General features: G+C 41.6%; 1 protein-coding gene across 3 annotated transcripts in view; it reads left to right on the forward strand.

The window, feature by feature from the left end:
• The window catches only part of DNAJC3 (DnaJ heat shock protein family (Hsp40) member C3), a 62,516-nt gene that overhangs the window by 20,562 nt on the left and 24,685 nt on the right, over positions 1-17,269 (forward strand). For all 3 annotated transcript variants that reach the window (XM_048853497.2, XM_075129349.1, XM_048853509.2), the window contains exons 5-6: positions 14,475-14,627; positions 16,979-17,160. In XM_048853497.2, the coding sequence (XP_048709454.1) occupies positions 14,475-14,627; positions 16,979-17,160 (335 nt within the window). The remainder of the gene's footprint in view (positions 1-14,474; positions 14,628-16,978; positions 17,161-17,269) is intronic.

A 17,269-nucleotide genomic window follows, 5' to 3' on the forward strand; every position in this document is an offset into this window, starting at 1 on the left:
GCTCATACCATACGAAGGGCACCTTCTGACTTTCAGAAAAAGTTGCTTTGGCTTCTTTGCCTCATTCGGAAGCTGAGGGTGGGAAAAGTTTTGTCCTTATGCAACCAATGGTATTTTACCAGCAGGAGTGTTGTATGGAGGAATAGAATTTTCTCCCCAGGAGAACAATTTCCCTAGCATCCTTGAACTGAGGGGGAATCTATCCCAGCTGACTCAAACCATGGAAATCTGAGTGATGACTGGAATGTAGAACCCTTTTGGATTGCCTGTTCTTAAGGATGTTTTCTCACTGTGAATCAAAGAAACCAGTCTTTCAATCCCTCCAGGTAAGGGTCGGGGGCTCAGAGGGAGAGTCCCTGTCTAGGCTAGTCTCGTGATCTAACTACTCCCTCACCTTTATCCTCCTCAGGGAACTGTCGCTACACTTTTAAGGGGCGAGGGAGAGAAAAGCAGGAAGACCCTTCTGGATACTACAGTGACAGTAGGGGCTGCAGAGACATAAGGCCCCGCCTAAATTAATTCAGTTCAGGTTTGGATGTGCAGGGAAGACACTCTTCTTGTGGGGAAGCAGCCTCATTTTCCCCTCTCCCCTTAAAAAAATCCAAAGCAAACCAACAAAATAGCAATGCAGGCTGCTCATTCCTCCCCTCCTTCCTTATAAAACAACTGTTGGCTCCTCCTGGGCAGCTCGGATCTCTCCTTTGGAAACTCACTAGTGTGTGATCATTAAATATTTATACCCATGTTGGCACCTGGTAAAGCCTATTTTCTTGTGTGAGTGTGGGCAAGACAGAGCCACATGTTAACCCAGGGGCGGGCAAACTTTTTGGCCTGAGGGCCGCATTGGGTTTTGGAAATTGTATGGAGGGCTGGTTAGGGAAGGGTGTGCCTCCCCAAACAGCCAGGCATGGCCTGGCCCCTGCCCCCTATCCCCAACCTGCTTCTTACCCCCTGATGACACCCCCCCCCCGGACTCCTGCCCCATCCAACCCCCCTGTCCCCTGACCACCCTGGAACCCCTGCCCCGACTGCCCCTCACCGTTCCATCCAACCCCCCGGGACCCCGCCCCATCCAACCACACCTTCTCCCTGACCACCCCTGGAACCCCTGTCCCTGCCTGTCCCCTGCCACTCCATCCAACCACACCTTCTCCCTGACCACCCCCGGAACCCTTGCCCCTTGCTGCCCCATCCAACCTCCCCTCTCCTTCCTGGCTGTCCCCCCCCCCACTGGGGACCCCTGCCCCCATTCTACCCTCCTGTTCTTGACCCCGAACTCCCCTGCCCTCTATCCAACACCCCTCCCCCCCCACCCCCGGCTCCCTGCCCCCTTACCGCGCTGCCTGGAGCACTGGTGGCTGCCGGCGCAGCTGCACCTGGAGAGGCAGCCGTGCCATGCTGCACAGAGTACTGGATCAGGCCAGGCTCTGCCGCTGCACTGCCTCAGGAGCTTGCAGCCCTGCTGCATAGAGCATTGCGCTGGCCGGGGTAGAGGGAACACCGGGGGAGGGGCCGGGGACTGGGAGCTCAGGGGCCTGGCAGGAGGGTCCCGTGGGCTGGATGTGGCCTGCAGGCCTTAGTTTGCCCACCTCTTGTGTTAACCAGAGGTCCCTAGTTAGCTCTAGAGAATTATTGTGCAGTGGAATGGCTATTCTGTCTCTTTGTACAGCTCCAAGGCGTTGAATAGTCAGTAGGGTTCCTCAGATGCTTCATATCTAATGTTTCCTTAGCAGACACACAGTGAAAGTCACTAGGAAAAGAGTTGGAGGATATGTCAGCGCCCTCTTCTGGGCCCTGATCCAGCACTGCACTTAGTCAAGCATGTGATTAATTGTATTGATATAAATGGGAATATTGATGTGTTAAGTGGTTTGCAGGATCAGGGCCTCTCTGAAAAAGGGAGGCTTCATTAAATCACATGGTACCTTTCTCCATGTGTCTTTCAGCCGCCCCGGAAGAATACTCTGGCACTAGTGTGAAGAAAGTCTTTCCAAAAGCAGATGGGTGATATGTGACAGATACCAAGTTTGCTGCACCTGAGCCATGCAAAAAACTACTGCAAAGGGCCTTGCTGACAGGCTTGTTTAAACTGCTTCCAGTTGTGGACATTTCATTGCACTGCAATGAATATGTTGTGAATAGAGATGTTCTGTCTCTCTTAGATGAATTTATGGGTTTTTTTGAGCGTGGAGGACTTATAGATATTTAAAAGCCATATATTGAAGATTCTTATAGTTCCACTAGGTGTCAGCAAAGACTAACCAACTTTGAATGTTGTGTGCTTACAAATTATTTTTATATTTTCCTAATTTAGATCAGGCTTCAGTTATAAATGTTACAGTATTTATCCATGGTCATCCAGTGTGTGTGTAGGTCTATTTTAGGTGTGGATGAAGCAAACCGTCCTCTTCTAGTCAAATACAAACTCTAACACCATTATTTCAGGCAGCATTAGAGCAGAGGTACCCAAAGTGCTATCTTCTCTTTCTCAGTCTCTGAGAGGTGCACCCCATGTTGATATTAGACTAGGTCCCCAAATTATTTGCTCTGTAGTGAGGGTGGTAGCAGCAAATAGAGAAGGCAATCTAGTGTGCAACTTTTGGGGAGAGCCATTCTCCCCTCACTTTAGTAATCTAGCATTATTGTAAATATCATAGATGGGAAATGGGGAAGGGAATTTAATTAAGTTGTGTGTATCCCCCTGCCAGTTCAGGACTTTCCCTTGGAGTATATTCTAGTGTGTTTCATAATTTTTAGTAATTCAAACAGTGGGGTTTCTTCCACTTTCCTTGAGACTGTTCCACAGCCTAACATCTCCCTGTTAGATGAGTTTTCCTTCCATCCCCCTGATATTCAGCATGCATTTTTGTTTGCTCAATGTCATTCCATTACTCCTTGGACCTGTCAGAAACGGTTCCTCTCTCTGTGCTTGGCAGCCTGTTCCTGCCTCTACTAGGCACACTGCCGTCTGTCTCTGTGCAGTTGTACAGTATGGAGGCCCTTGCACCCTGACTGTGTCCCTCCTTTTTAACATTCACAAATGCCTTCCTCTGTCTACAATGTCACTGTAAGCCACATAATACAATCTAATCCATCCACCTTCTCTTTAGTGACTTAAAACACTTCTGTATTTATAACTCTCTTCCAATAAGGATCCCAGATCCCAACCCACTTAGATATGAGAGATCCTCCCTCGCCCTACCATTCTCTAGGTACAAGCCATACCTACTTCCCTATAGCTAGGTAGACAGGCTATGGTATTACCTGTTCCACACAGAGAAATTGACCTGTACATTCAATATGCTGCTTTAATTGTTAATTTCAAACATGTGAAAAGCAGTTGCAGTACTTGCAGACATATATCTATGAGGTTGAATTATAGTCTGGCCAGGTGCAGAAGCATAGCAAAGCTCGTGAGTGAAACCCGAACTTGGGATTTTTTTGACTCTTCAACATTTTGTGCTCTAATCAAACTTTGTGTATATATAATATTTAGGCTTGACAGAATTTTATTTTTATTTTTTATTATTTTGACAGATGTTTAAAACATTTGTTCCATTTTTACTGTTTGTTTTTTTTTTAAATTTTTGCGGAAATTGTGGGAAATTTATGGTGGGGGGGTCAGGTAATGGTTGTGTATCAGTGAAGAATTATTTAATGATGGTAGATTTTGAGATTTCAAAAGTGTAAAACTTTATAACTGTTAAAAAACAACTTGTCAAAATACACAAATTAAACATCCTTAGGTCAAACTCGATTTCTTACTTTGCCTATCAGTAAATTTTGATTATTATCAATGGAAATATTTTTTCATCAATTTGCATATGTGGTGGAATTGATGTTTATTGATATTTCCCAATAAAATCAAATCGTCCCAAGCTGCCTAATATTTCTCTCTCTCTCTCTCTCTCTCTCTCTCACTCACACACACACTCACACACGTTAAAAACTTTACGAAGGTTGCACAATCAAGCATACAAAAGTTAGGAAATACCAGAATTAAGGTTGCCTGTGCAACCTTTAATTTGGCCCTTTATGCATATGCATTATGATATAATTAAAGAGTGTAAGATCACATGCTATTTTTTATAGAATCCCTGCCTCATTCAGCACACAAGATGGATCACGTGCACTGAATGAGCAGCTGTATAACATTTTGTTTCTTCCTCATAGTTCAGTGGGTGGCCCCAAGCATTATTTACTGCATATTGTTCAAACCCTCCTCCGAATACACAATTATTAGTTTACCCATGGGCTTGTCTATGGTGCTTATCAGTGTAATGTCAGGTGCTTCACAAATATTGGACTTGTGTTCACAAAACCCCTGTGAGGTGAGAGGGAGTGGTATTACCCCCATTTTACAGATGTGGAAACTGATGCACAGAGATTAATGGGTATTTAATTTTGGAGGCCCAATTTGAGATGCTTAGGACCTGTTTTTTTCAGAGTACTCGGCATTCTATAGCACTTCATGTATTCAGGCACAGCTTCCATTGACTTCAGTTGCAGTTGTGAGTACTCAGTAGTACTACTGCACATTGGGCCCCAGGATCCCAAGTCAGGCACCCAGAAAATGAGGAACACACAATTAGGGACTAGCTGTGAAAAGTCTGGGTTGTGTGACTTAACTAGCATCATGCAGAAACCCAGACACAGTCAGGGATAGGATCCAGTTCTCCAGGGCATCATTAAACTGTCTTAACACTGAGACCATCCTTCCTCTTCTTGCAATCCCCTGCCTCGTTCAATATATACCTTCCAACTTAAGGCACCCTTTATTCTGGCATTTCCTAACTTTTGAGTGCTTGACTTTGCAACTTTAATAATGTTCTTTTAACATAGGTTTTTGGGTGTAATTTTCTACCTTTTTTAAAAAAGCAAACTGAAATAAACCTAATTCCATCCTGTCGTTTCATATTGAGACTGACATGGGTCATTAGCAGGGCTGGACCCTTTAGGTCCACCACACTAAACCTCTGCTGCTTAAGCTAATGGAGTAACTGATAGCAGTAGTAGGTTGTTATCCTCTATGTGGTGCGGGAGTAGAGTGGGATGGGAGACTTCGCTGGTGGGTTTCACAGATAGTTGCTGAAGGCAAAGGGATGTTGAAAGTCAAGAATCTTGAGTTCCATTTGAGGCTCTGGAGAGTCTGCCTGTTCTTCTGCCCCATCCCATCTGACCTATCAATGTCCCAGTACTGTCTCTTCCTCACCTCTGAAGCATATTTTTATTCTTGTTTGTATGTAACCCTTTGTCATTATTCCTTATACTCGGTATCACTTAATCCTATGTCCTCTTGTTAAATAAACTTACGTTATTTTTACTGTGTTCAGTGCACTGATTGAAGGGAACAGTGTGTTAATACCAGTTAAGCTAACAGGTTGCAGTGTATTGTCTCTTTAAAGGAGCAACAAACTTAATTACTTTTGTGAGTGTTCAGTAAGAGGGCTGGATGGTGTAGAGAGACGTCTCTGGGGAACTTCAGTTGAGGTTCATTGTTCCTTACTGGCAAGACAAGGTTTGAACTGGGAGAGTTCTAACGAGTTTGCTTGCAAGGCAGATAATCTGGCAAATCATGGGGTTGTCACACATTTTAGCAGTAGTAAAACTCTTACCTGCTGACCCTGAGAGGGGCAACGCAGTAACTCACAATTCTGGGAGTTTTTGCAGATGGGGATTCCACAACCTCCCTTGGAAGCCTATTCTAGAGCTTAACTATCCTTATAGTTAGCAAGTTTTTCCTAATATCTAACCTTAGATACCCCTTGCTGCAGATTAAGCGTTTTACTACTTGTCCTACCTTCGGTAGACATGACAAGTGCCACCTGTCCTCATTATAACAGCCCTTAACATATTTGAAGACTGTTATGAGTCGTTGTCCTTCCCCCTCCCCCCCGTCATCTTTTCCTCAAGAGTAAACATACCCAGGTTTTTTTAACCTTTCTTTATAAGCCAAATTTTTGAAAATTTTTATCATTTTTGTTGCTTTCCTCTGGACTGTCTCAAGTTTGTTCAGATCTTTCCTTAAGTGTGGTACCCTGAATTGAACACGATACTCTAGCTGAAGCTTCACCAGTGCTGAGTAGAGTGGGACAGTTACCCTCCATGTCTTACATATAAAACTCCTGTTAATAAACCCCAGATATTAGCCTTTTTCACAGCTGCATCATATTGTTGACTTGTATTCAATTTATGATCCACTGTAACTCAAAGATTATTTTCAGAAGCACTGCCACCTAGCCAGTTACTTCCTATTTTATGGTTGTGCAGTTAATTTTTTTCCTTCCTAAGTAAAGTACTTTACACATGTTTTTATGAATTTCATCTTGTTGATTTCAGACCAGTTCTCCAATTTCTCAAGGTCATTTTGAATTCTAATCCTGTCCTCCAAAGTGCTTGCAACCTCTCCCATCTTGGTGTTATCTGCATATTTTATAAGCATACTCTCCACTCTGTTATCCAAGTCATGAATGAAAATACTGAATAATACTGGACCCAGGACAGATCCCTGTGGGACCCCTCTACATGTGTCAGTGAACCATTGATAACTACTTGTTTGTTTTTCAATCAGTTGTACACCCATTTTACACTAATACCATTTAGAGTACATTTCTCAAGTTTGCTTATGAGAATGTTGACAGTCCCACTTGATAATCTTACTAAATAAAAATCAAGACATATCACATCTACAACTCTATCCCTATCTGCTGGGCCAGTGACCCTGTCAAAGGAGGAAATTACGTTGGTTTTGCATGATTTGTTCTTGACAAATCATGTTGGTGATTCCTTATTACACTATTATCCTCTAGGTGCTTACTGATTGTTTAATAATTTGTTCCACTATCTTTCTATGTATTGAAGTTAGGCTGACTGGTCTCTAATTCTCCAGATCCTCTTTGTTCCCCTTTCTAATGTTAGGTACCATGTTTGCCCTTCTGTAGTCCTCTAGTTACCTTTTTAATGAAGACTGAAGCAAAACAGTGATTAAACACTTTGCCTTTTTGTTGTCGTCCCTGCTAAGTAGTGGACATATGCTTCACTTAGTCTTTCTCTTGCTCCTGTTGTATTTATAGAATCTTTTCTTGTTGCCTTTTATGTCCCTTGCTAGGTGTAATTCATTTTGTGTGTTAGCCTTTCTGATTTTCTCCCTACATGCTTGTGCTATTTCTTTGTACTCCTCCTTAGCAATTTGTCCATGTTTCCACTTGTTGTAGGATTCCTTTTCGATTTTCATTAAAGAGCTCCTGGTTGGAGCCATATTGGCCTTCTGCTAGTCTTCCTTTCTTTTCTTTGCAGAACCGTTAGAGTAAACAGGTAAACAACTCCCTAGTTCTTATTGCATCCCTCGTTCTGATAGGGATCTGGATGCATTCCTTTCCTTCCCCAACCCCATCCCTCTTATCTCTTCCAAAGGAGGAAAAGGTAGAGAGAACTGTCCATAATTCTTGGCTTGCTTGTTAGGTGGAGTGTGGAGGATAACTTCGTTCTCCTAGTCGTCTCTTCACTTGGAGAAAGTTTTTATTTTTTTATTTTTCAGTTGTACCGTGAACATTACATATAAATCCTGTCTAGTGCACCTAGTGAGGAAACCTTATGATGAAAAACATTGTTTCAGTAATGCTTAAAGCCTGCTTTTGTCTCATTGTGTATGAGGGGGAAGGAAATAGTCGTTACTTGGTAATCTGTATCTGGTTGGGTGAAGTTATCGTTAAACATGGCTGTCACTTACCACCACAATTCCAGCTGCAGTGCTCTTTTGCCTGCAGTGGATCAGCATCTGAACTGTGTAGCTATAACACTGATGCTTCAGGTTTATTCACCGTTTCCTTTAGCATCAGCTATGTGTCTCCAGGAATTTTGGTTTGCATTACGTGCTCTGTAATAGCTCATAATGCAATAGTGGGGTGAGGGTCAAGGAACGATGCTATAACTGCACCCATTTACTATAATTAATTAACAAAAACTTCTATAGTTAGAAATTCAGTTAAACTCATTTAAAATTAATTAACTAGTGATTTTTTTTTTTAAGGCAACATTAGCATCTTGGGCAACCTTGATTCACATGCCATGGAGGGGTATTTTGGGGGAAGGAAAGAAAGGGGACCTAGAGGATGATTAGGTGGGGTGAAAAGTGGGGAGGGCAAAAGTAGCAGGCAGCAGAGGGATGGGCAGAGGTGGTAGAGAAAGAATGACCCAGAGGTGGGGAGTGGAGGGCACTGGTGAGGGAAGCAGGGACCCTTAGTATAGTGTGTATTGGCTTAACCTTTGTAATATAGACTGTGGAAGGAAAAGGGCCTGTGTGCATGTTTGTAGAACTTCCTAGCCAGGACTTGTGGGGTAGGAAAGGGAAGGGAAGTTGTCATAAATATAAAGGGAAGGGTAAACACCTTTAAAATCCCACCGCTGCCACCATGTCAAGGTTCCTTCCCCACTCTGAACTCTAGGGTACAGATGTGGGGACCTGCATGAAAACCTCCTAAGCTTATTTTTATCAGCTTAGGTTAAAACTTCCCTTATCCTAGCTTCTTAACCCTTTTACAGGTGAAAGGGTTTTTCCTCTGGCCAGGAGGGATTTTAAAGGTGTTTACCCTTCCCTTTATATTTAAGACATGCCCCCAAATCACAGATAGGGTGAAATGCTGGCTGTGATTTCTTCCTGGAGCTCTAGGAGAAAACAGAGTTAATAAGACAAGTGCACTTCTAAATATACTACCAAGTATATAAAGACTAACAATATATTCCACATCTCAAGGACGATTTTAACCAGTTGATTCTGGGAAACTTTCACGGGAGAGTGCATCAGCCACTTTGTTAGAAGCTCCTGAGATGTGTTGGATGTCGAAATCAAATTCTTGGAGAGGTAAACTCCACCGAAGAAGTTTTTTGTTATTTTCCATGGTGGTATGAAGCCACTGTAGCACAGCATGGTCGGTTTGCAGGTGGAAACGCCATCCCCAAACATATGGGTGTAGCTTTTCCAGAGCGTAGACAATGGCGTAACATTCTTTTTCACTGACTGACCAGTTGCTTTCCCTCTCAGACAGCTTCTTGCTAAGAAACACTACAGGATGGAATTCTTGATCCGGTCCTTCCTGCATTAAAACTGCTCCCACACCACGCTCGGACACATCTGTGGTTACTAGGAACGGTTTGTCAAAGTCTGGGGCCCTTAGTACAGGGTCAGACATGAGTGTCGCTTTAAGCTGGTGTCAAGGTTCCTCCCCCACTCTGAACTCTAGGGTACAGATGTGGGGACCTGCATGAAAAACCTCCTAAGCTTATCTTTACCAGCTTAGGTCAAAACTTCCCCAAGGAACAAAATATTCCACCCTTTGTCCTTGGATTGGCCGCTACCACCACCAAACAAATACTGGTTACTGGGGAAGAGCTGTTTGGAAACGTCTTTCCCCCCAAAACACTTCCCAAAACCTTGCACCCCACTTCCTGGACAAGGTTTGGTAAAAAGCCTCACCAATTTGCCTAGGTGACTACAGAGCCAGACCCTTGGATCTTAAGAACAATGAACAATCCTCCCAACACTTGCACCCCCCACTTTCCTGTGAAATGTTGGATAAAAAGCCTCACCAATTTGCCTAGGTGACTACAGACCCAAACCCTTGGATCTGAGAACAATGAAAAAGCATTCAGTTTTCTTACAAGAAGACTTTTAATAAAAATAGAAGTAAATAGAAGTAAAGAAATCACCTCTGTAAAATCAGGATGGTAGATACCTTACAGGGTAATTAGATTCAAAACATAGAGAACCCCTCTAGGCAAAACCTTAAGTTACAAAAAAGATACACAGACAGAAATAGTTATTCTATTCAGCACAATTCTTTTCTCAGCCATTTAAAGAAATCATAATCTAACGCATACCTAGCTAGATTACTTACTAAAAGTTCTAAGACTCCATTTCTGGTCTATCCCCGGCAGAAACAGCATATAGACAGACACACAGACCCTTTGTTTCTCTCCCTCCTCCCAGCTTTTGAAAGTATCTTGTCTCCTCATTGGTCATTTTGGTCAGGTGCCAGCGAGGTTACCTTTAGCTTCTTAACCCTTTACAGGTGAGAGGAGCTTTCCCCTGGCCAGGAGGGATTTCAAAGGGGTTTACCCTTCCCTTTATATTTATGACAGCTGGTTAAAGGCCTTCTGACACTCTTCGGTCCACTGAACGGCATTTGGCTGTTTCTTTTTGGTTAGGTCTGTCAGTGGGGCGGCGATTTGGCTGTTTTGTGGTACAAATCACCTATAATAACCGGCCAAGCCTAAGAGGGATTGAACCTGTTTCTTTGACTTGGGGACAGACCACTTTTGGATAGCATCCACTTTGGCCTGTAGGGGTTTGATAGTTCCTTGACCCACCTGGTGTCCTAGGTAAGTCACTCTGTTTTCTCCTAGAGCTCCAGGAAGAAATCACAGCCAGCGTTTCACCCTATTTGTGATTTGGGGGGCGTGTCATAAATATAAAGGGAAGGGTAAACACCTTTAAAATCCCTCCTGGCCAGAGGAAAAACCCTTTCACCTGTAAAGGGCTATGAAGCTAGGATAACCTCTCTGGCACCTGACCAAAATGACCAATGAGGAGACAAGATACTTTCAAAAGCTGGAGGAGGGAGAAAAACAAAGGGTCTGTGTCTGTCTGTGTGATGCTTTTGCTGGGGACAGAACAGGAATGGAGTCTTAGAACTTAGTAAGTAATCTAGCTAGATATGCATTAGATTCTGATTTCTTTAAATGGCTGAGAAAATAAGTTGTACTGAATGAGACGTAGATTCCTGTTTTTGTGTCTTTTTGTAACTTAAGGTTTTGCCTAGAGGGATTCTCTATGTTTTGAATCTAATTACCCTGTAAGATATTTACCATCCTGATTTTTCGGAGGTGATTCTTTTTTCTTCTATTAAAATTCTTCTTTTAAGAATCTGAATGCTTTTTCGTTGCCCTTAAGATCCAAGGGTTTGGGTCTGTGTTCACCTATGCAAATTGGTGAGGATTTTTACAAACCTTCCCCAGGATTTTGGTGGGAAAGACTTTTCCAAGCGGGCTCTTTCCCGGTTATATATCTGTTAGATGCTTGGTGGTGGCAGCAATAAAGTCCAAGGGAAAAAGGAAAATAGTTTGTACCTTGGGGAAGTTTTAACCTAAGCTGGTAAAAATAAGCTAAAGAGGTTTTCATGCAAGTCCACACATCTGTACCCTAGAGTTCAGAGTGGGGAAGGAACCTTGACAGAAGTATAAGAGGGTCCTGGTGGCAGAGGACCATTGAAATTCTGGGGTCAGGAGGGATCAGGAGCAGGTTAAAGAATAACTGGAGGATAAAGGACCAAACAGATCTGAGTGCAGGGGCTGGAGAGTGTCTGTAACCCTCCACAACCCCTGTCTCTGACCCCTTCCAGTTCTGTTATGCCTCCCCCACTCCGTACACTTTCCCTCCATCTATCAAATTGCTTCGGGCAGAGGCATTTCTCTGGTACCTTCTGCTGCTGCTGGCACATCACTGGCAGCAGCTTCATATATTGCTCTCTCATTGGGTGTGTAGCTTGGCCTTCAGACCCTCTAGTGTGCAACCCTCTAGTAATGCCCACATGAATTTGCAGGAACCTGCACTCCACAACAAACTCCCTTATACCTCCAGTATACAGCCACCCATGCTGAACACCTCCAGTTGTGCAAAATTACTCTTTCAACCTCTGCTCTAACCACAGCATTTTGTAGGTAGTAATAATAGATTAGATTTTTGGAAATAAAAAAAGTATTTCAGTGCATGAATACTTTGACGCTGCAGTTGTGACCTCTAGTGGCAGCAGAGGAATCAAAGGGCATTGCATGTTACGATAATCAGTATTTGACCTGGAAATATATATTAGAAACTTCTCTACGTAGTGAAGCAAGTATGTGGCAGGTGAGAAAGATATATAAAATTAAAACAAACCCTATGAACAATACTCCTCTCACACAAGTTCCTGACGTTTACCTTTGTGTGCATTATATTTTTGTCAGATTTTGCTAAATTGTGTGTGCTATGATTTTTGACTTTTGAAGTAGTTATGTAATCCTGAGAAGCAGAAATACGTTTCCAGTCCTAGCTTGAATTTTAAAGCCTATTGTTTCATTCATTCCTACTAGAAGAGAAGAGATTACACCAGTACCTGTTTTTTTTTTCTTGATGTCTCATTCATAATGCATCAAAAAGGCATTGTTTATATACTTGGTAGGGTCTATTCCTTGCTAAAGTAACCATAGAAAAGATACAGGTTTTGTTAACCTGACAAGCAGTCTGCAAAAGGGAACATGTTGTAAAATGCTTTCCCTCCCTTTTCTCTTTCTTCATCCCCATTCTGCACCCACCTTGAAGTCAGGCTCATTTTGTTGGGTAATCCCAATACATATTAGGACTTGAAATAAAATAAATGATTCAGTGCAGAAAAATACTGAATTGGGGTGTGTACTGTTTTGGAATGTCTGCATTGATGGAAATGTACTCGAGGATCATCCTGAGTTTTTAGCCGGTTGTATACTATGATTTAATGTAGTCGGGGCCTTGCCAAAGCGCATAGAAAACAATGGGATTTGGATCAGACCTTTAGTTTATATCACTAATTGACAATTCTTCTCTCACCACACAATATGATGATCAGTTCTTGTGATCTCTGAAGCTTTATCCTTCCCCCTACCCATCTGAACTCTGTTAGGGATTGTTTGTGATCCCTCACTTGCTTTTCCTTGCATTCAATTGGTAAAGGGAACGAGGAAGATGCCCGGCTATTTCATTCTTGCTGGCTGTAGGGGAATTCCCTAATCACAGCAAATTTTTTCAAACTGGGAGAATAAAAATATATTCTTTATGACCACAAGCTCAGACTTGTTGAGACCTCAGAATGTTGGAAGCAAAAACAAAATAATGGCAAACAAATTATATTTTTCTAATTTGTTCCAAAAACCTGACAAATTGATGACTAACTCTACCACTATATCTCATTGATGGGTGACAATTATGTCTCCTCTTCAGAAAGTTTTTGTGTTAGGATACATTTCACCTAACTGCACTACCTGAGCAAATCAGTGTGTCTCACTTTGAATGATTACTTACCTCAGAAAAATATTTTACTTTTCTGTGGACTCAAAATAGTAATTTGATTCAATTGTTTGCCCAGTTTACACTACCGATAACTCTCCAAGTTGCTGCATTTGGATGGTGTTCTTTACTACCCTGTACTAAAGCCTTTTGTTTAGTGTTCTGCATAGAATGTTTGCTTGCCTTTTTTCCAGTTATGTGTTTAGAGAAATGAAGATTTCCCAGCTAACGTAGTTGGGCTATTTTTTGGCAGGTGAAGAGCCCAATCTCCCTGAGATAAAAAAGAATCTGGATGTTGAGATTAGGGGAAGAATGAATGGGTCCAAAAGAGTTTTGCCATTGACTTCAGTGGGGCCAGGATTTAACTCCTGGCCTCTGCCTTGGTGAATCTTTCTCAGGATTTAGGTAACAGAATAAAGAGGCCTCTTCCCCAGTGCAAAATGAAATGTGTCTGACATTGGGTTTGGATTCTTATATACTTTGGAGTATAACCTGCATGACTTAATGGCAAATGTGATCACATCCACCTGACATCATTGTGTAAAAATCTGTTTTGTCATTGAGTGCTTTGGGACCACTCATCGTGATCCATCCCCCTCCAGCTCTTGTTGTAGGCTGTGATCTTCATTCCTGCCAAATGCAAAGCCCCAACCCCACATATGGACAGATTCTTGGGATAAAAGGGGACAGCCAAAATACACCCCGCCTCTTCAAACAATAAATTGTCACAGTAGTGTCCGAGAATCTGTATTGGTTGTTGTCTGGTCAGAAGGAGAGCGTCTGGGAACCAAGGGCCTTCAGGCTTCGTCTAAAAGAAGATTTATGTGAAGTCTGACATTTCTTGGTTTCCAGAGTCCAGGAGTTCTCAGCTGACATATGAACCCTCCCTGGATTTAAAACATCTGTATCTATTGCTATGGCCATCCTTTCTAAGGAGGTATGAAAATTGCATCTCTACAATAACATTGAACTAGTCACAATAAATTCATTATGTAAATATACCTGATTTGCAGTGAGGCTTCTAATACATCGGACAGGTAAATCCTCTACTAACCTTGAAGTACTGTATAAAAGAATCCTGTATTTTGTGTCTGCCTAATGGAAGAGATGGATTAAGTAGAATACAGTTGAGGGGGTATACTACATAGGAATGAAGTGTCAAAGTGATGAACTTTTAGTACAGAGCAAAAGGAACTGGACTTTTCTGGATTATAACAGTTTATGTAGTGGCAAAGAACTCTTTCTTCCCAACTAGAAACATTTCCAAGGGAGTTTTAAATGATTCAGTTCACTTCAGTAGCATCTTTGGTTTGTTCTCCATGGTACAAGATGGTGAATAGAACAAAATCAGACCTCCAGCAACCGGAGTTCAGTCTCTCTCTTTTTATTATATTTACAGCTCAAATCTAATCCCAGTGATAATGAGGAAAAGGAAGCCCGGTCTCAGCTGACGAAATCTGATGAGTTGCAGCGCCTATGTTCACAGGCACTGTCTCTGTATCGTCAGGAGGATTACACGACTGCTATAGGTCTTCTTGATGGGATTCTAGAAGTAAGTCCTATAGGAAAGATAATTGAAGAGAAATAAGAATTTCTATCTGTGGTAGACGTGTATGTTTCTTTTTTTAACATAGAACTTTAAAGTCTGCACTGATGCAAAAACCTTATGTGTTGCTGGCTGTATCCTACCGAGCACTGTCAACTCCCATTGGGATCGTTGGGAGCTGAGGGTGGTCAACGTCGGGCAGGACAGAGCGCTAAAGAAAGGGAGATTGTGGATTTATGTTGAGGAATTGCTCCATTTTAACCTAGCCTTCTGGTATAGATGACTTTTTGTTAATATTTTTTTGTGCTTAAATTTCTTGTCCTTTCCCTCAGTCCAAAGTTCAGTATTCTTGGGACATGGTGGTTTGAATGGAATTTTACCAGTATGAAAAAGGTGTCGCATAATTTAAATTTTCTCAGTCATACTGCAGTTATCCAAGAAACTCACATGCGTTGAACTTAGTGTGTGTGTGTGTGTGCATCCTCAATGAGAACTGTGTACTTTCCTCACTTGGGGAGGTAGGGGAAACTGGTAAGAGAAAAGTAGTGAAGGATCAAAAATAGTATGCAGCTAAACTACACACTGGTATCCATATGCACATCCGTATCCTCAGATACCTGAATTGTAGTATCCCATCTTGTTGTTTGACTCTTCAGTCAGTGGTCACATATTCAGATGTGGGCAACACTAAAGTGTACTAGCATGCTGTTTTTTCATTTTTTCTAAAAAATGCAAGAAAACATTAAAAGAAATTCCTGGCCAAGATTTTTACACGCATTCTGTTATGGTGCACAAAACATCTATGCATGACATGCATGTAATATAAGAAATACATGAGACAAAATTAATGTTGCTGTGAGATCCATAATTTTGAATGTTTTCACTCTTGTTTGACATTTGATGATGATGGTAAAGTACTGATAATGCAGAATTGTCAGCCATTATCTGTACTGATTAAATTACACAAATTTGGAATAGAAACACTTGCATTTACATAAATCTAACTTTTTTTGGGTCCAGGATGTAAGTTAAATACCAGAATTAATATTGACATTTTCTGTAAGCTAAAGATTAGGCATGCTTGCTTAATGATAGTTCATTACTGTGCTTCTGAGAAGCGTCGTTTATCTACAAAATAAATTACACTTATTTGCCTTTATACTCAGTCTAGCTAGGACTGAAATTTTATAAATGACTCACGTACAATTCCCTGAGGAAGAATTTTAATAAATGTGTATACTCAATTCCTAATTTAAAGTTTGATCTGGTAACCTAGTTGCATCTTGTAACTTAGTTGCACATACTCTCTATTGCTTTATTAAACATTTTAAATACCGTCTTCTCATATGTCAGAATATGTACACTGCTTTTATGCACCATTGAAGTTGCTTTGTATGGATATTACAGACAAATCCTTCAAGCCCAAAGCAGTAATAAAAGAATTAGTGGGTTATCTGTTGAAGGTAAATGTAATTATATCTATATTACAATCATACTTGTACAATCTTATTTTGGTCATTATAACTATTCAGAGTAAGGTGCTATCTCCCTGAGTCCCCTTTGTTAGATGTAACAAAATGAGATGCTATTTGAGGGTATATCACATTAACTTTGATCATTTGTCAATTGTAGCATTTATTTCATAACTGTAAAAGAGTCAAAGTGTGGGAAGGGATGGGATGGGGGGAAAGAGGGGCTGTGTTATGATTAAACCTAGCCCTGTAAAACTGAGAGTTAAGAAAAACATGAAATGTTTTGGTTTTGATGCCTTGTCATTTTTTGACCGCAAACCAACCCACATATTTATTACAGAAGGAGAAACTCATTTTTTTATATCCGGGAAAAATGTTAACAGTTGATTATTCGAGAGATATGGTTGTTGTCCCCCTCTAAAGCTGTACTGCCAAAAGTATTAAGGACAGACCTGCACACCATGTTGATATAGAAGCCTCCTTCAGATGTCTATTTGGACAGTAGACACCTCAGCCATCACAATTCTTATCTTCCATAGTAATAGGGGGAAGTTGTAATAATTTAGGATTCCAGCCACCCTCCTTCAGGCTCGCACTGTCCCAGTTCTTTCCAGCAGTGGTGAGAGTTCAAGCATGCCTCCCTGAGTGGGCTCATCTGCTGGGTTACAAATCACATTTCTAAATAACTTGTTTTCTGTAATCTGTTGGAGGAATGGCTTTGAAATATCTCTGCTCTCTGGGAAGTGCATTGATGTTAAATTTCAAGCACTCTGCACATGACTAGAACACTGATCCATCACAAGAGGCAATATGAAATTAGGTAGGATTTAAAAACAAGAGAAATGCTTACAGATCAAAGTCTAGCTTTCATTTTGGTTTCTCAAGGTTTGCGTTTGGGATGCAGAGCTGCGGGAGCTTCGAGCTGAATGCTATATAAAGGAAGGAGAACCAGGCAAAGCCATTAGTGACTTAAAAGCTGCTACCAAACTGAAGAATGATAACACTGAAGCCTTCTATAAAATCAGCACAATATACTACCAGCTGGGGGACCATGAACTGTCACTCAGGTAAGTTTACTATTGTATGTAATAGCAAAGATTAAAACACAAAGCCCATGCCAAGGAAGTTTGACCCATCTGCTATAGTGAAATGCATAATGAGTGAGTGGTAGGATTA

Source organism: Caretta caretta, chromosome 1, assembly GCF_965140235.1.
Source record: "Caretta caretta isolate rCarCar2 chromosome 1, rCarCar1.hap1, whole genome shotgun sequence".
NCBI classification, from domain to species: domain Eukaryota; kingdom Metazoa; phylum Chordata; order Testudines; family Cheloniidae; genus Caretta; species Caretta caretta.